The 19,919-nt window shown below is 43.3% G+C and overlaps 1 protein-coding gene across 2 annotated transcripts in view; it reads left to right on the forward strand.

Moving 5' to 3' along the window:
- The window catches only part of EXPH5 (exophilin 5), a 139,335-nt gene that overhangs the window by 92,135 nt on the left and 27,281 nt on the right, over positions 1-19,919 (forward strand). Inside the window, exons 1-2 of one of the 2 annotated variants that reach the window (XM_040340571.1) lie at positions 10,669-11,868; positions 12,286-12,436. In XM_040340571.1, coding sequence (XP_040196505.1) covers positions 11,799-11,868; positions 12,286-12,436 — 221 coding nt within the window. In that variant the 5' untranslated portion in view covers positions 10,669-11,798. Of the gene's footprint in view, positions 1-10,668; positions 11,869-12,285; positions 12,437-19,919 lie in introns of those variants that run through there. The other variant, XM_040340570.1, reaches the window with a different exon arrangement.

Below are 19,919 nucleotides of genomic sequence, written 5' to 3' on the forward strand. Positions count from 1 at the left end.
AGGCATTTGTCCAGCCGACCGTTTTGCAGCAGACAAATGTTTCTTAGCATGCTAAGAAACATGTCCGCTGGAATCCTGTCCGTCGGACATGTTCGGTCGTCTGTACAGACTCACCGTACATGTCCGAGCGGCCACCATCCCTCGCATGCGTCAAATCACTTCAACGCATGCGTGGAAGCATTGAACTTCCAGGGACGGGCACATCGCCGCGTCATCGTCGCGGCCACGTCGTGACACATCACCGCGTTTGTTTTCCGCTGGGATTTTGGTCTGATGGTGTGTACAGCCATCAGACCAAAATCCGGCAGCGGACATGTCCGATGAAAACGGTCCACGGACCGTTTTCTTCGGACAGATCCGCTGGTGTGTACGGGGCCTAAGGGCTCTTTCACACGGAGCGGACCGTTTCTGGGTCCGCTCCGTGTGTCCACCAAAGCTCAGCGGGGATCCCTGCTGAGCTGTCGGCGGATAGGGCGGTCCCCGCACACAGTGCAGGGACCGCCCTGTCTCTGCTCCGCTCTCCCCTATGGGGGATCGGATGCAGACGGACCGTCTGTCCGTCTGCATCCGATCCGTTCCGCCGAACGGAAGAAAAATAGGGTTTCTTCCGTTCGGAAAACCGGATCCCGACTGACGCGGACGCTAGCGGATGCGATCCCATAGGGATTCATTACAAGTCCGTTAACGGACTTGTAATGAGCGGACGAACGGTCCGCTAGTGTGAAAGGACCCTTAGACGAACGTGGTAAGGTAACGGCAGGCCCAAATTAAAACCAGCAGCTCCTACGGGGGTATTGCTACAGACATAAAGAGTGCCTCCTTGTTCTCTGTGATAACCTTCAAGTGAAAAATTCAACACCAAGTTCCCTATATGGACCACTGTATTTATACATGTTGATCATATCCCCCCCCCCCTTAATCTCCTCTTTGTTCAGGAGAATAAATTCAGTTCCTCTAATTTTTCCTCATAGCTGAGCTTCTTAATGCCATATATGTTATTTCAATAAAGAAAGGCCGCTAGTTAATGTTATCCCCAGTGCAGACCTTTCCTCCAGCTCTGTCAGCAGTGGCAGCTTCCAAAGCTTGACCTGACCGCTTTGGAATACAATTTGATTACATGTACTATATTAGCATTCTATAAATCAATACTCAGAATATCCCCAGCATTAGAATACATTATTTCCTGTTATAATTGTCTAGAATTGTTGTATGTTTTTAATGTTATAAGTTTATAGATTTCCCCCCAAAAAAACTGACATCTGTGAGCTTCCCTACCGACGCTGAAATCTTTGCTTGGTCTTCTTCTGGGGTTCAGGATTTTTGGCAATTTTGTTTGGCTGTGCCAGGATGATATAACTACTGTACTTGAGCTGCTGAACCCCACTCCCCCCCTCACTTCCATCCTTTTGGAACAAGCTGTGCACGTTAGTTGCGTTTATGAGCACTGCTTTATGGACACTACAAAGCCCATAGTCCATCCCTGGAGCAAGCAAGAGAGGGTGATTACTTTCCCACATAGGGTGGGCCATGGAGAACCAGATAGCCTTCTGTCAGGAAGGAAGGCATGGATCCTGTGTTCCTGCAAAAGTTCCTGCATGGATCCATGCCTTCCCACCTCTTCCGCAGTACACAGAAGCGCAGGCAAGGCAAATGGTTAACCCTTTGATCACTTCTGATGTTAACCCCTTCCCAGCCAGTGTCATTAATACAGTGACTGTGCATATTTCTTAGCACTGATCACTGTATTGGTGTTACTGGTACCCAAAAAGTGTCTGTCCATGTCAGAATGTCCTTCACAGTCCTGCTATAAGTCGCTAATTGCCGCCATTACTATAAAAAAATTTGAATAAGAATATGCCGCAGATGATATAACTTTTGCGCAAACCAATCAATATAAGCTTATAGAGATTTTTTGTTACCAAAAATATGTACCAGAAAACATATTGGTCTAAATTGATGAATTTAAAAAAAAAAAAAAATTTTGGATATGTTTTATAGCGGAGAGTAAATTTTTTTTATTTATTTTTTGGTTTATAGCTCAAAAAATGAAAACCGCAGAGGTGACCAAGTACCACCATTTTATTTGGATAGATCATTGCATGACTGTGCAATTGTCAGTTAAAGTAATGCAGTGCCGTATTGCAAAAAATGGCCTGCCACGAAGGGGTTAAAAATCTTTCAAAGGTCAAGTAGTTAAACCAGAGTTTAGTGTCACTTTAAGGTCTTTATCTGTGATATATGGCTGTCTGGATTCCTTGCCTTGGGGCACTGACAGGCATTGCAGGGTTATGGTAACACAGAAAGGTGTATCATTCATGTAGCTTTATAATAATCTTGTATTATTCATTCCACATTAAAATACAATTCTGTTTCATCTGGTGCTCATAAATACCGTATTTATCGGCGTATAACACGCACCCTAACTTTAAGAGGGAAGTTTCAGGAAAAAAACTTTCCACAGCCCCCTGCGTATAACACGCAGGCACAGTTTACCCTCTATTTTCAGGGTAAAAAAGTGAGTGTTATACGCCAATAAATACAGTAGCTAGAAAAATAAACACATTTGACTGTTTCCTGCTGGGAATGCTGTTGTCTTAAATCCTGCATTTTACGATATGAGGACATCCGACCACTCAAAACTAATATTTCAGTGTTGGTAGATGCTGCCAATCATGACTTCAGTTTTTTGTTTTTGAGCAGTTATAAAGGAGCTGCCGTCCCCTTGTGGGATATACACATTTTTATGGATTTGGAGAAATCCCCAAAAATGTGAGAGCTACCTTATGCAACATACACTATATTGTCAAAAGCACATGAACTTTAATGGCATCCCATTCTTCAATATTGAGTTGGCCCACCCTTTGCAGCTCTAACAGCTTCAACTCTTCTGGGAAGGCTGTCCACAAGGATTAGGAGTGTGTCTATGGGAATGTTTGACCATTTTTCCACAAGCACATTTGTGAGGTCAGGCACTGATGTTGGACCAGAAGGACTGGCTCGCAGACTCTGCTCTTATTCATCACAAAGGTGTTCTATCAGGTTGAGGTCCAGACTCTGTGTAGGCCAGTCATTTTCCTTCACCCCAAACTCACTCATCCATGTCTTTATGGACCTTACTTTGTGCACTGTTCCAAGTAATTTGGTGGAGGGGAGATTATGGTGTGGGGTTGTTTTTCAGGTGTTGGGCTTGACCCCCTTGGTTCCAGTGATAGGGACTCTTAAGGCATCAGCATACCAAGACATTTTGGGCACTTTCATGCTCCCTTGGATCTTGGACCTTGTTTGTGCACTGGTTTCAACAGGAAGGGGCCATCCCCAAACTGTTCCCACAAAGTTGGGAGCATGAAATTGTCCAAAATGTCTTGGTATGCTGACGCCTTAAGAGTTTTCTTCACTGGAACTATGGTAACGGACTCCGACTCGCCTGGTGCAGATGTACCCGTGAGCAGATATTAACTGCTGGAGGGGATGCAACCATAAGGGGTAATTTTTACATCTATGGTCCCAAGATTAAGACATTTTGGAATGAGATAACACCTTGAATAAAAAAGTTAACACTTAGAGCTATAGAGCCCTCCCCACTACATTTCCTTTTTCAATGGATGCCATCATCTATTAAATTTTATACAAGAAGTGTGACTTCACACTTGCTAAATGCAGCTAAGGCACTAATTCCTAGATTCTGGAAACAATCGAGATGCCCCATGATAAAGGATTAGAAGGGGAAGGTAGAGAGGATTATGGAAGCGGAGAGATGGGTACATATAGTGAGAGATCAACAGGACAAATTTAAGGATATATGGGCAGGATGGTTATATTACTCCTCCGAAATAGGGACGGACTGACCCTGGGGGTGGGGTGAGGGGAGGAGAGCCAAGCCAGGGGGGGGGGGGGGGTTGAGTGCTATATGTTAAAAGGATTTTATAGGGGTAAATTGTATGCACTGGTTTTGTTTGTCTCGGTTTATTGTCTGTTTTTGTTTTTGTTTTTTTTATTGTTTGTAAAATGAAATTTGTTACAATAAAGGAAAAAAGTGATTATAAAAGGAACTATGGGGTCCCACCCAACACCTGAAAAACAACCCCACACCATAATCCCCCACCAAATGATTTGGAACCGTGCACAAATTAAGGTCCATAAAGACATGGATTAGCGAGTTTGGGGTGCAGGAACTTGACTAGCCTGCACAGAGTTCTGACCTCAACCCGTTAGAACACCTTTGGGATGAAATAGAGCAGAGTCTCTGAGCCAGGCCTTCTCGGTCAACATCAGTGTCTGACTTCACAAATGCGCTTCTAGAAGAATTGTCAAACATTCCCATGGACACTCACATAAACCTAGCGGACAACCTTCCCAGAAGAGTTGAAGCTGTTATAGCGGCTCAATTTTAAACCACACAGAGTAAGACTGGGATGTCATTAAAGTTCACATGACAATATGGAATATAACAAGTGTATTACTGAATAATTATACTTATCTTTGTAGGCCGTTAACTGAAATTAAAACTGATTTGCAGGCACAGAAATTCTGATTTACAGTAAAACCTTGGTTTGCGAGCATAATTTGTTCCAGAAACATGCTTGTAATCCAAAGCACTTGTGTATCATAGCATTTTTTACAGGGTATAAATGAGAAGAGAGGCACCTCTAAGAGCCGGTTCACAAAGGGGCGACCTGTCGGGTGACTCAGCCGCCTGACAAGTCGCAGTCTGCTTTATTCAATGGAACCGTTCTAATAGGAGCGACGCAAGTCGCTCCGACTTAGAAAAAAGATTCCTGTATGACTTTGGGGGCGACTCGGGGTGAAGAAGTCAGAATGATAGAAGTTATTTTGCAAGTTGCCTCTCTAATCGTTTTGAGATCGCCTTTCCGAGTCGCCCCCGAAGTCATGCCACCTGTATGTGAACCGGCTCTTAGTGTAGCAATAAGTTGCTAAATGTTGTACCTTCATTAAATGTAACCATATTGCTACACTTAGAGGCTCCTCTTATTTTTTATACTCATTTGTGACATGACGCTACTCTTATATCAAGACATCACTTGTATGTCAAGGCAAAATTTATTAAAACATTTTGCTTGTCTTGCAAAACGCTCTCAAACCAAGTTACTCTCAAAGCAAGGTTTTACTATAATTTGTAGAGTAATGTCCAAGCTCACATTATTCAGATATTTGTATTGTTCTGGAATCTATATAAGAACTGAGCAGTTCTATTAATAATTTTTATTATCTGCAGTAATCAGAATATAGTTGGTGAACCTTGCACTAGAAAACAAGGTTCGCTCTTTAAATCGGGCCTCCCTTTCCCACTTATAAATCACTGTATGATAGTAGAAGAAAAACGCAGCCATGGGGGAAAAATGTTAGCCCCAATGTCCACATTGTAGCGCGTAATGTCTGTATCTTTCTGATGCCATCCCAGAGAATGCAGCGTATCCCAAATGTTACAAAATAACATTCCAGCACAGTGTTCTCAACAGAATTTGGATTTTTATTGTTCCCAGAATCTTACTAGAAGTGTAGTAACATCACCCTTGCCTAGGTGCTTCCGGGGGGTAAGTTAAGTATATATTATTTGTAACTTGTTGCCCACATGTGTCGTCTTCTACTACTATCTTATGGTACAACATAATCCATCGCCTGCACCACACTGTGGCCAATAGAACTTAATGAATGTTACTGTGTCACATTTCATTAAAGTTAATTTAAAAAAAAAAAAGAAAAGGAAACCGTGTGATGTGCTGTGATCGGCGCACTGGCTCTGCTTTTATCCATCAGCTGGAGGGCAGCGGCTAGGAGGGCAGCATGGGCCACCCTATAGCAAATTTACTGCTACAGGACGGTCCTCCTGTGCAGGAGGATTACCTGTGTGTGTGTGTGTGTGTGTGTGTATGTGTATGTGTATGTGTATGTATATGTGTATATATATATATATATATATATATATATATATATATATATATATAATTATGCACTTTCCGCCTAGGGGGAACATCAATGTGCTGCTTCTTCTGTGATTGATCACAGCAGAAGCCGATCTGTGGGTGCACCGGATGCCTGCAGCACCCACCGATCATCGGTAAAAGACACAAAAGCCTTCGGGCTTTCACATTGAAGCCTGCAGGGCATGATTTTTTCATGCGGTATAGCAGCGCTATTTTTAGCGCTGTACCGCATGAAAAACTCCTCAATGTGAAAGTGGCCTAAGTCACTGATCGCCACCATTAATAGTATAAAAAAATATATAAATAAAAATGTGAAGTTATGAAGAAATGTAAATTTCAATTTTTTATTGGATATGTTTTATAGCAGAAAGTAAACGATTTTTTTTTTTTTTTATAGCGCAAAAAATAAAGTGGTGATTAAATACAACCAAAAAGCTTTATTTGTGTAAAAAAAAAAAAAAAAAAAAGAACACAAATTTTATTTGGGTACAGCGTTGCACGACTACGCAATTGTCAGTTAACCACTTGACGACCGAGAACGTCTATGGACGTCCTCGGCTTTGTGCGGTGATATTTGAATGATGTCTGCAGCTACAGGCATCATTCAGATATTGCCGTCTTCAGCCGCCGATTCTGTGCGCGATAAGAACGATTGATCTTTCTTATAGGCAGCTAGAGGGGACGTCCCCCCCCCCTCCTGCCGCCATCCAGTGCTTCTCCGGGCTCTCCCATGCCATCGGGGGCCCGGAGAGCGAATCGGCCGGCACTAGCTGGTCACCAGTCATCTCTATGACCGTCGGAGGTCCGGGCGCAACGTTATGACCTCACGCCCGGTACCCGTAAGTAAACAAAGCCGCAATCACGGCTGTCGGCATTAGATCGGTGAATTTTTTTTTCACGATCTAATGCTTGTAAGCATGGAGGAGAGTAAGTGTAAAAATAAAAAAATGAAGTCAAATAAAAATAAAATACATATTTTTTTTTTTTAAACGCCCCTGTCCCCGGTAGCTCGCGCTTAGAAGCGAACACGCATGCAAGTCCCGCCCACATTTGTAAACACCGTTCAAACCACACATGTGAGGTATCGTCGCGTGCGTTAGAGCGTGTACAACAATTATAGCACTAGACCTCCTCTGTAACTCCAAAATAGTAACCTGTAAAAAAAATTAAAGCGTCGCCTATGGAGATTTTTAAGTACCGAAGTTTGGCGCCATTCCATGAGTGTGCGCAATTTTAAAGCGTGACATGCTAGGTATCTATTTACTCGGCGTAACATCATCTTTCACATTATACAAAAAAATTGGGCTAACTTTACTGTTTTGTTATTTTTTAATAAAAAAAAAGGCGTTTGAAAAATGATTGCGCAAATACCGTGCGAGAAAAAAAGTTGCAATGACCGCCATTTTATTCCCTAGGGTGTCTGCTAATAAAAATATATAATGTTTGTGGGTTCTGATTAATTTTCTAGCAAAAAATTTTGATTTTTACATGAAGGAGAGAAGTGCCGAAATAGGCCCGGTTGTCAAGTGGTTAAAGTAGTACAGTACAGTGTCTCAAAAAATGGCCTGGTCATGAAGGCGCGTAAATCTTCTGGAGGGCAAGTGGTTACGGCTAGTTAGGGCTTGCCTGGAACTCCACTTTAAAGTATATCTCAAGACACATTTTTGGGATAGAGCAGGAAGGATTATAAAAGCTTGATCATTTTATTTTTTTACTACCTGTGTCCCACTGACTTCCCTTCACTTCTTGGCCCAAAAACACACCAGAAGGAGAGAAGAAATCTTTCTAAAGTGAGGGAAAATCCTTTTTGTGTTCTGTTATCACCAGAACATGTGGAAGATTTCTTGTATGTTCTTTTTTTAGTGACAACTGTAATATTTTGCATATCCTGTCACTTTTAATCCTGGCAATAATGTTGCCAAGGACAAAAGCTAAAGCTTAGCTGCCCCTTTCTGCCTATAGAACATTCCTGTTGGCTAGTGGAGGTAGCTTATGATATCAATGAGCCGATAGGAATGCACACCTCCCAACTTTCTGAGATGGGAATGAGGGACACCTATCAGCAAAAGTATGCAAGCATAGGACACACCCCTTGCCACGCCCCCCTTAAAGGAGAATTGTACAAAAAAATAAGATTGGTTAAACCCACAAGTGCTTTTTTTTACCACTACTATTTCTTTATATTGGCTTTTGGAATTTACAAATGCAGCAATTTAGAAATTAGATGAAAGGTTTAGCACTAGGAAACACTTTTTGATAGATAAAAAGTGCATTTTATATACAACTCTATAGATCAGACCAAAATGAGGGACAAATGAGGAGAATGAGGGACAGAGGGACATTGCTCCAAATCAGGGACAGTCCCTCGAAATCAGGGACAGTTGGGAGGTATGGGAATGTGTTTTGGGGGTTGTGACGGACTTGAATAGCTTCAACACTACCTTGATGTGTTGGAAGCCAAGGCCTGTCAGAATTGCCCAGGCTATCGCGTGAAGCACGAGGCAGGCATGTTCAGACACCTCCGCATGACTGCACTTCATACATGTAAAGAAAAATTTCAGCACACCCAGTTCTAGCTAAGCAATTTACTGCAGTTCTATACCGACCGACATGAGGTTTTACCTTTTTTTCCAAGGTAGCATACAAGACAAACAGAATATTGAACAGAACATAAAGAACTGTGTAAGTAACTGCCCAGTATGGTCCAAAAAGACCCCCCCCCCCCTCCCCCTCCAACAATTTAGTATCAAATGCTTCTCCCAAGGCCCATTGACAAAGTGCTCCTGATAAACAGAGGTTGCATTTAGCAGACGGCTCCTACTTGTGCTTATAATCAGAATCAGGACTGTAAGCGTTGAATGTTCCATTTGGCGCTAGTAATGATAACCAGAACTTTCCAAGCACAGAAAGCCCCTACTGTGCATGTGTGAAATGCAAATAGAAAGGCCAAAGATCAAAAGCTAAAGGCCTGAGGAATAACAGCAGTGAGGTAGCACCAGAAAGGAGCAAGCAATAGAACAAATGGCGCCCATTCTAGTGTAATAAAAAGAGCATAAATACTTATACAATTACACTTGTTTCAAAAGAGCAAAATATGGTATAGTACAAAATAACTTTCTGGTACAAAACTGGCCTCTAGGAATACCGGTTTGTATGGTATAAATCCAAAAGAAATTGTAATAGAATCTTGTGCCTGTCACCACCATGGTTAGGCCGGAATGGGAGACACACCAGCGCTGAACAGAGGGCGGGAACTGCTGAAGTTAATTTTACATATTAACAATGCTCATGATTGGTTGCTAGGACCACCTAGCAACCAATCACCTGCTAGCATTTCCCATCTTCTTTTCAGAGCTGGCCCACGGTCTCTCTATCCCTCCCCTGCTGTACAGGAGAGAGGGACAGTATCTCCTGCTCTGGCGTTGGTGTGTCTCCTGGGTAGTGGTACAGTCCAGACCCGGTCCGGGCACCCCCCATACTGTCACAGCTCGCCTCTCTCTGCATTCGCCGGTGCCGCTGCACTGCCTAAGACCCGCTGCACTGTCACCGCTTTACTTATGGGGGAGCACTAGAGGGGTCACCGGCCTGACACCCCCTCAGTGTGTGGTGCCTGGGGCAGACCGCCCCCTCGTAAGTACGCCACTGAACATAAGTGATAACAAAAATTAATATTGATTAGTAACTTGCGTTTTATGTGGCCAGAGCTGAAGCTGTTGTTCCGATTCCCTGCAATGATTAGCATAGGTCTATTAAACAGGAGATTTGAATAAATCTAGAGTTGAGCGTAAGAAAGCAAACATTAGATACTGTACAATATGAGACATACAAAAGTGTCAGAAGATGATATGGTGATGTCTCTACATGTGAATGAATACAGGACACAAAATACAAGACAGCAAAAGGTATGGCAAACTACCAAGGACTGGTTTTGCTTTGGGATCATGGAGTATAAATATGACTAGAGCAGCTTATCTTCTGGGGAGGATGAACCAGTGCTATGATGTCCCAGGACTTACACAGAAACCTGTCACTTAAAGTGGAGCTCCACCCAAGTAGAGTTCCGCTTTAAACATTGCTCTCCCCTCCGATCCCACATTTGGCATGTCATTTTGTTGTTGGGGGATTTTGTTGTTCATGGATTTCATGCTGAGCATTACAAGTGGTCTGCAACTGGCATATCTTCACTATCTTGATGGGTTTGTTTTGAAGGCTATTCTCCAGGACCATCCAAATGTTGCTCCAGTGTTTTTGAAAATCTGCAGCTGAAGATACCTGTAGTCCTGTCAATATACATCAGAGATCAGACATTTTAATTGGTAGACACAGTAATCCATGTTACAGTTGTAGCACTGGCATAACTGAAGGGTCTGGTCCAGGCCCAGACTGGGACAAAAAATAAGCCCCAACTTTTAAGACTGAGCACCTTATTTTTTTTTTTTTTTTACTAAATTACAAGAATAACAAGAAGAAGAATAAATACAATATCTGGTTACACCCATAGTGTATCCTAAGAACGTTACGTATCCTAGGTAATGCATGTAGCCTGATGAATCTTTATTCCTCCTCTGACGGGTTGCCTAGGCCAGTGGTCGTCAACCCTGTCCTACGGGCCGCCAACAGGCCAGGTTTGCGAGATATCTGAAATACATCACAGGTGATATCATTTGTTGCTCAGTGATTGCAGTATTCTAGTCTGCATCTCCCCAAGATAATACATAAAATCTGGCCTGTTATTGGGCCCTGAGGACAGGGTTGATAACCACTGGCATAGGCAACCAGCCTACTGTCCCTCCTGGAATGCCGGTATCCCTATTGAGCCCTGGTATCTCTACGACTCTGGCCTATGTGAGGGTGCAATTAAATTGAACACAAATAGCCAAATTGCAAATATTGCCGTTTTTGGCATCTAAAACAACCCTTTTTGTCAGAAATAAAAAGGGAACCTTTTTCAACTATTTTCTCATTGGTCAGCTCTGATCAGTAAATCTATTTTTTACTTTATTTCATTGTGTATATTGGACGATGTTTAACTTCCACACCGAGGTCTCTGTCACAGGGAATAATACTGCCATTGATTTAGCAGTTTAATCCATTCAGATGTGGAGTTATGCATGTGAATAAATGGAGCCCCAACAACACCACCATCTTGTGACATCTGGTTCAAAACCAAATTATGTGTTCTGCCAAGTGCCTTCTTTACGGTGGCTTTAGGGTAGTTGAATTCTAAGAGCTTGTTCCTCATCAGATTGATCTGACGATTCCTCTGTAGTGGAGTGCAGAAGGCCATGTCCATTGATTGCGTGGATTGTCTGTCCACTAATTTACATTATAAACATACTCTTAGAAATACACTTTCATACGTCTGTTTTCCAGGTAGGTGTTTGGTGTATTCCTATGGTTAGATTTAGAGCATAAATTAGTGCAGATATATACCTTACAAATCCTTTATTGTCCCTGATAGCAGCCAGGCATTTGTATAGTACTGTACACAGTCCTGTGATTTTCGTCAGGAAGATTTATTTCAGTGACGAGTGCAGTCATTTATTAATCTCATCCACTCCCTCAGACACACTGACATTTACAGTATGTGTTGTTGTAACTAGGCTCAGATCTGTGTTGCTGTTTATGGGCAAATCCTGAGCCATTCTAGCAATAGGCAGATACTTTGTACTTTGATCGTGCACATTGCGATTATTATATGATAAGTTGGCTTGGGTAGCACGTGCTGCTCATACTCCTACATGTGACTTTAAACGGCTCCATGGGGATCCTCTGCACCGATGGACACATTTTGTGACGAAGATCTGTCACTATTAATGAGATACAGGGCACCATACTGTATAGGACGTCTCATACATGGACCTCCCTTTAGCAGAACAAGGGGAAATGAGGGATATGCCTAAACTTGTGCAAATCGTAAACCAAGGTATTGCTAAATTGTTTCTTCTTCTTCAACTTCTTAAGAAAAAAAAAAAAAAAAAACACTGCGTATATATAGCTTCCACCTTCAAGCTTGAACTACTATATATATATTTTTTTAATGTTCTTGTAAACACTGCATATGTATAGCTTCCACCTTCAAGCTTGAACTACTATATATATATTTTTTAATGTTCTTGTAAATTAGTATTTCTAATTTCCAGATCATTATACATACAATCAACCTGTAATTTCCAGGCATCCTAGTAATATTCTTCAGACATGTTGTTTGTGTTCGACGTCGATTCATGTGGACATAGATTGCTTCACAATTATTGTATGGAATCAAATTCTGCTAAAGGTTGAACATGTTTTATAGGCAGAGGATAAATTATTAATAAAAAAATATTCTACTGTGTTTTAGACTCGTCCAGGATGTCATCATCTAGGACTTACCAGTCCCCGAAGAGCTCGAATTCCGGACCTTCCTTCCTGAAGATCCGCTCTCCGTTTGCATCTTTGTTCTCTTTTAGGAAGTCAAAGCATGAAGTGAAACTCCCGGCACAAAACGAGAGGTAATGGAAGACATTTATCTGTCTGGGTATTGTACAATGTGCAGCTGTTATAATTACCGGTAGGAATGTGATATTATCCTGGTTATATAATCTGTATTTTCCTTTCCCAAGTCTCACTGAAATCGGGAGGGGCATCAGCTGACAAGCAGCCACAAGCCACATCATATGCTGGCAGCTGCTACCTGGCCACAGGGTCCCCGGAACTTTGTAGTCTTTGGAAAATAAGGGGATGCAAGTTGTGTTGTACTACTGTATACAAAAATGTTTTCGGAAAGAACTTCTGAGGTGTGTTCGAAAAATCATGACATTCAGCCATAAATGTATAAAAGCATGCAAGCTTTTTGTTATCTCTATCACCTTTGACAGAAACGGCTGTATCATTTAGACCAGCCTCTCTTAACCAGGGTTCCTCCAGAGGCTGCTAGGGGTTCCTTGAGCTGTGGTTGATTGACCTTCAATTTGATGGCCCCTGCATAGTTCTGGGGTCACCACTTGACAGAGTCAGCTGCATAATCCTTTTTAGCTGTTTATAGGGTGACATTTTAGCCACCACTGGAAAGGGGGCACTATTCTCACTAGCTATCAATGTAAGGGGTATTTTTCCCACTCACCACCAATAAATAGATTTTCGCAAGGGTTCAGGGATGGACTGGCCATTGGGACTACAGGGAGTTCCCTGGTGGGCCGATGGCTCAGTGGGCTGGCTTCAGTGACAGCGGACTGCCGCCCCCCTCCGCTCCTCTGTCTCTCCCTCCCCGCAGCGCTCACCTGGGGGGAACAAAGAAGCAGGGGGAGGACCAGAGGAGCAGGGGGGACAACAGAGGAGCATGGGGGGAGGGGACAGACAGCTGACTCAACAGCTATGGCCTGGGAGTTTCTCACTTCTGCCTAATCTTGTCCCATAAGGGGGGCACCGAACTGATTATTTGCCCCGGGTGAAATAATGTCTAGCTTCCCCACTGGTACTGCCTATAAGAGTACCAGTACCAGCCGTTCTACTCTAATAAAGTAGACTAGTGGCTAGTGAAGGGGGAGAGGGGGTGCGGGTGGCCAGGGGGGTGCAGGAGTTGTCGGCCACCATGGGAGAGACCTGTCAAAGTGGGCCAGTCTGGATGAAGTCCAGGGCCAAATTTCTGTCCCAGTCCAGCCCTGCAAGGGTTCCACAAGAACTGAAAATTATTTCAAGGGTTCCTATGGGGTAAAAAGTTTGAGAAGGTCTAATTTAGACTTACTGATGCCAAGCCAAAAAATGTTTTCTGGTTTTGAAAGAGAAAGATTGGAACTCCTATTGGGTTTTTTCAGGTATTTAGCACTCTGAGAAATTTCCCCTCACTTACTGTGCTGCTGGCAATGGTTTCTCCAGACACGATGTAAGGGTAGCTTTGCAACAGTGACAAAAATAAAAGTCTCGTAGGGGCCCTGGCCTTCCAAACCCACTCTACTAAGGAAAATAATTTTTTAGTTCTGTTTGTGCTGCTGTTGCCTCACTTGCTGTCTGGTAAATCATTGTAAGCAGGTTAGGAAGAAAGGGTAAATCTCGCTAACGCCGCTCCAGATAGCAGTAAAAATCTGAGCGGGGTTCTAACCGACACTGTATCTAAAACCCAGAAAAAAAAAAGATTTTGGTTGGACAGTAGCCTAATTAAAGAGGAGCTCCAGTCTGTAAAAATCATTTAAAGGCAGCTTAACGTATAATACTGTAGCTGCTGATTTTTAATATAAGGACACTTACCTGTCCAGGGACCCCACGATGTTGACACCCTGAGACGATTCTTCAATCGGCTTTGGGTGCAGGCACTGGCATTGTAAGTAAGGTAAACCTGCAGTGAAGCCTTCAGGCTTCACAGCCAGTTTCCTACTGCCCATGCGCGAGTCGCACTGCGGTTTCTGAATGGTTCTGCCATCTTCTGGGACCTCTGTGTGTGTCCCAGAAGGCAGTGGGGGTAGGAGGAGGGGCCGGAAATGTCTTGGATCAGCAATCTTACCTGGAAGAGGGAGCTGGTACCAAAACCAGGTACCCGCTTCCCCCTCCAAAAAGTGCCAAATGTGGCAGTGGAGGGGGAAGGGTGTTAACAAGTAGAGCTTCCCCTTTTGGGTGGAGCTCTGCCTTAAGATGATAAGTTTCATCTGCATTCTGTATCTTTGCATTCTTTAAACCATAGTGAATACCAAACATAATGCCGTTCTACCCAGCAATCAATCTTTTAATCGACAATATTGCTCTTATGTGGGAGGACATGACCTCCCATTTGTGTGTTTGGAGGTGCACAACTGCCAAAAACGGCTTAAAAAACAGCACTCCCTACCCACGCTCTAATTGCTGCCCATACATATTTTTTACTCCTCTCTTCCTGTGTCCTTCTTCCTCCCCTCCCTATGTTCTTTTTACCCGCCCCCCCCCCCCCCCCCCCCCACACCCACCGTACTGCGCGACAGGAGATTCGGTTTCCTGTTCCCGACTGGACTGAAAAGAAGTGAGCACTCAGTGTGCACTTCCTGTCAGTTCGGCCGGGAACAGGACACTGAATCTCCTGTACCGCATGGTACCTGGCCGGACTGACAGGAGGAAGGAAGAGGAGCTAGGCCACGTTACAGGGAAGGGGAAGAAGCGACGAGAGAGGCAGCAGTGCTGCAGCTGTCTCCGGCCCTCTATGGCCCTCTCCGGCCCCCTGCTTAGGCGGCTGCAGCATTTTTAGGAAGCACAGCAAGGGCCCTGCTTGGGGCCCCAGGCCAGCTCGTGGGCCCCAAGCAATTGCTTGGTTTGCCTGCCTTGTCGTGACGGGCCTGGTTGAACTAGATGAACTATTGTCTTTATTCAACTTTACCTACTATGAAACCTAACCCATATAATGAATCGATAATAGTTAGACTAGTTATACTTTCTTTTCTTTTTTTTAACAGACAAACTAGTTATACTTTTAAGCACACGTCCCCCCTCCTCCTTCCAAGCAAGAACCCTAAAGTCTTGTGGTTTTGTCCCCACTCCAAGATCTTATGAAAAGGCCATCCTTAATTCATCACAACGCCATTCATAATTTGTATCGAGTAGGAAAATGAGCAGAAGTGGCACAGAGCTGGAAAAAGCATACAGCTAGTGAAGTCCGAACTGCAGACATGTTCCAGATCAGTGATCGCAAAAGTATTAAAGCATTTGGATCAACTTAAAAAAAAAATTGCCATTTTCAAAAGGGAAATGGTATCCTGTTTATTTTGTCAGTACAGGCTACCCTGGAAAGAGGCTTGCGTGAGAGAATGAAAATACAAGTTACCTGGCTGTCATAGAGGTCAGCAATGGAAATATTTCTCTGCTGATAGGTATTCTGGGAAGTGTGTGCTTTTCCATCCCGTTGTCAGTTTATGTGCAGTGCCTTCAGATAATATTTGAGTACAGGTCCATCTGTGAGCTATATTTTTAATTCCACGGAAAAGCAAACATTTTAAAATGGAACAGGCATTGTTAGTGGGAACTGTGTCCTCTGCTAAGCCAGGCAGGACCATTGGGGGTTCTAACGTTATTGGAGTGCTGAGGAGCGTGGAAACAAGAGTAATTACTTCTATCAGAAAAGCCTGCAGTTTACAACAGGGACACACTATATGGATACGTTTTCCCTCTACTGTGATTAATCTTAATGATTAATAGCATATCCCATTAAAAGGGAGCGATTAATCAACTGCTGATATGGCAATGTGACCAATGGGGGATATTTGTGGCCATCATGCCACTAGGAGATTCAAAATCCCCTGGAATACCTCCAAATATTGTGTGTGGCAGCTATCTACTAAGAAAAAGTATGTCAAGTTACGAAAGAGCTAAAGAATTCTGCTGTGGACCAGCCAATATGGGTCAACCATAGAACATTTTTTATAGAGAAACCGCAAACTGGCTGGTGCTTTCAGTAGTGATGCGGGGGTCATCAAAGCCTTTAAGTTAAATTAAATTCCTCCCAGACAAAAGAAAACATGGTTGACACCCATAACTCGGCCCAATATAATTTTTTAATTTTCATTCTCTAAATTGTCTGAGCTGTAAAATGAACAATGGAACATCAGAAAATACTTAACATTCCAAGGTGTATTACAGGTCTGTATTTATATCTTTGTGCTGCAAGTGCTCTGTCACCTGTAATTGTTGTTCAGCAGTGGGGTCACTTTGTCTAAGTTATTTATTTAACCACTTGCTTACTGGGCACTTAAACCCCCCCTCCTGTCCAGACCAATTTTCAGCTTTCAGCGCTAATGCACTTTGAATGACAATTGCGCGGTCATACAACACTGTACCCAAATGAAATTTTTATAATTTTTTTTCCCCACAATAGAGCTTTCTTTATATATATATATATATATATATATATATTTTTTTTATATTTTGTTGGAAAATTTTGCAAACAGGTGATTTTTCTCCTTCATTGATGTACGCTGATGGGCACTAATGGGCTGCATTGATGGGCACCGATGGGCTGCATTGATGGGCACCGATAAGGCGGCAAGGGTGGGCACTGGCAGGTGGCATTGATGGGTGGAACTGAAGGGCATTGATGGGTGGAACTGAAGGGCATTGATAGGTGGCACTGGTGGGCACTGATAGGTGGCAGTGATGGGCACTGATGGCAATAATGGGAACTGATCAGCACTGGTAAGTTACACTGATCGGCAGCACTGCTACGTGGCACTGATGAGGCACTGATTGGTACCACTGGTGGGCATGGTAGGTGGCACTCGTGGGTATTGATAGGTGGCACTGGTGGGCGCTGATGAGACGGGTGTGCCTCCTTCCTCTACGGGACCGATGTCCCTTGCACATAAGCATTGGCTGACAGCTGGTCTCGTGGTAAGGGGCCGGGATCTGCACCTTACTCGGATCTGTGATCACCCGAGTCTCAGAAAAGAGAAATGTTCCCAAAGCTGTATTAGTCTTGGGTGAAATGAGGCAGGGTTTAATCTTTGAATAAAGTGTGGTACCCACTATGAGAAAATCGGGCAAACGTGGGAACTGAGGGAGGAAATGATGTGCAAAAGTTCTTGTACAACACAGGTTTTTTTTTTTTATGTATGTTGTATCTGATCATGCGCAGTCTTTCTTATCTGATTTTTCTCATACGAAAACAGTACACATTAAATTTAAAATTGATCGCCCCATGTTTGAAATGTTTGCTCCTTCGGACATTTTCGTTTGCAAAGTCTGAATCAGAGGTTGAAAGTTGTGTAAACACTATCCGAAAATCGTACGGTCATGTCTTGTACAGAATGTTTCTTTGGATTTTCTCATAGTGTGTACCCAGTTTAAAGGAGTTGTAAACCCTCAAGGTTTTTCACCTTGATGCATTCTAAGCAGCTCTCCGTGGGGGCACTCGATAAAGAGGAGAAGCTAGGAGCGCTGCCGGGGGACCCCAGAAAAAGGAGGATCGGGTCACTCTGTGCCAAACCCTAGCACAGAGCAGGTAAGTATAACATGTTTGTAAAAAGAACAAACCTTTACAATCACTTTTGGTCTTTAGTATCATTGCTCACCTTGATGGTGAGACCTGATTTTTCCAAGTCTTACTTTGTCAGTCATGGAGTGTGGTGAATTGACCATTGTTTTCTTCTCTCTGGAGTGCAGAGCCCTGGTTTGGTTCTGCTGTATTAAATGACCATCCTTGGACAACCTTTTTCACAATTTGCGTTCCTTGCTAGAAAAAAACACTTCTAGGTTCCAGTTCAACAAACATATATGCATTTGATTAGCTTAAAGAACAACTTCACAGAAATGCCCCCACTTCCCTAACTGTAGTGGACCTGGGACAATATTTATCTTCCTCCCCATGTCGGTGATCTTTCTTCTAACGAGGTCCCCACCAGGTTCTCTTCATCTTTCATGTGCACTCTAGTATAGATCATGTGCATGGGTAAGCTGTACTGCATAGAACCACTGAAGACTTCTACAAATATGGTTTATGCATAGGAATGAAAATTAGTTGAGCCACGGCACAGTAAAAGGAGGAGCCAGTAGAGACTTTGTTGCAGCAAAGATTGCTGGATCGGGAGGAAATTAAAGGAACACTAAAGGTTCGTTTTTTTTTTAGATCAATTGATTGCTGTAAGCTAGAGCATTTAAATTACCTAGTTTTTCCTTTTGACCGCCAAAATACAGTAATCCAGGTTTGAAAATGCAATTTCCTGTCTCTCCTCTTCTTGCTTTCCACCAGCATCTGAGCTGTTTTGCATGGTGGAAAGCAGAATGTGCTCACCCCCTCCCTATGACTACAGCCCTGCGTGAAGATGCTCTCTTATCCCTCACAGGCATGGAGGCTAAGCCTAATGGGAACTGTAGTTCCCATTAGGCCGTGATGTAGCAAGAATGAATGCGCACCGCAAACCAGGAAGTCAGTGAGAATAACAATTCAGGAGTGACGGAGGTGAATAAAACGGCTCGATTTCAACAGGTATCAAACTAGTTATAATGCAAAACATTACTTTTTCCTTTATCAGCTACTGTCAGACTTTAATTTAAGGGGAAAATATTTTTGTCTTTACAACCCCTTTAAGTATTATAGCGGGTGGCTGCGCTTGGGTATCTTTCAGAAACTCCTTAGGTGAGATATTTGCGCTTGAGTTTCTGAATATACACACTGTGGCCATGGTGTGGTGATCCCGCACCCCCTATTCGATATTTTTATTTTTTTTTGTTATAGAAGACGTAACAGGAGGAACTGGAACAAGCAAAATCGAGGGGAAACAGACAAAACTTCCAGGCAGAAAGCAAGAGAGTTGGAAATTCTGGCAAGGAGAAATTGCTGTTGGGATATTCAAGACAAAATCTTGGGCTAGATGGAGATCACCAAGCTCTACCCATAACTAAAATATTACTTTTGAATGGGCTGACCCTTTTAAAGCAACCTATTCATCATATAACACATTCCCTGGTTTCCTGTCCACTCCATTAAAGTCATAAACACGAGAAAGTCTAAAAATAATTTGGCTTAAGTAAACATTGCTCTAAGGCCCCGTACACACGACCGAGGAACTCGACATGCCAAACACATCGAGTTCCTCGTCGAGTTCAGTGTTAAAGCCGCCGAGGATCTCGGCGGGCCGACTTTTCCCATTGACTAACGAGAAAATAGAGAACATGTTCTCTATTTGGCCCGACGAGTTCCTCGTCGGCTTCCTCGCTGAAAAGTGTACACACGACCGAGTTTCTCGGCAGAATACGGCTCGGACCGAGTTTCTGGCTGAATTCTGCTGAGAAACTCGGTCGTGTGTATGGGGCCTAAGACACTACAGCGGCCAGTCAACGTGACTTTGGACCCAAGACCCACATGGTGTATGCTAAAGGGATGCCTTCATATGACTGGCTACCACAGCACTGCTTTCTGCGAGCAAGGTAGGCCTTTTAGGACTTTTTGTTGGAGCAGGGTGGGCAGGGTAGATGGGATTGGAGGGGGGGGCTTTATATGATATAAGGCTACTTTAAAAGCCATGGAAAATGATTTGTTTGTAATAT

Source organism: Rana temporaria, chromosome 2 (genome assembly GCF_905171775.1).
Source record: "Rana temporaria chromosome 2, aRanTem1.1, whole genome shotgun sequence".
Classification (NCBI taxonomy): Eukaryota; Metazoa; Chordata; class Amphibia; order Anura; family Ranidae; genus Rana; species Rana temporaria.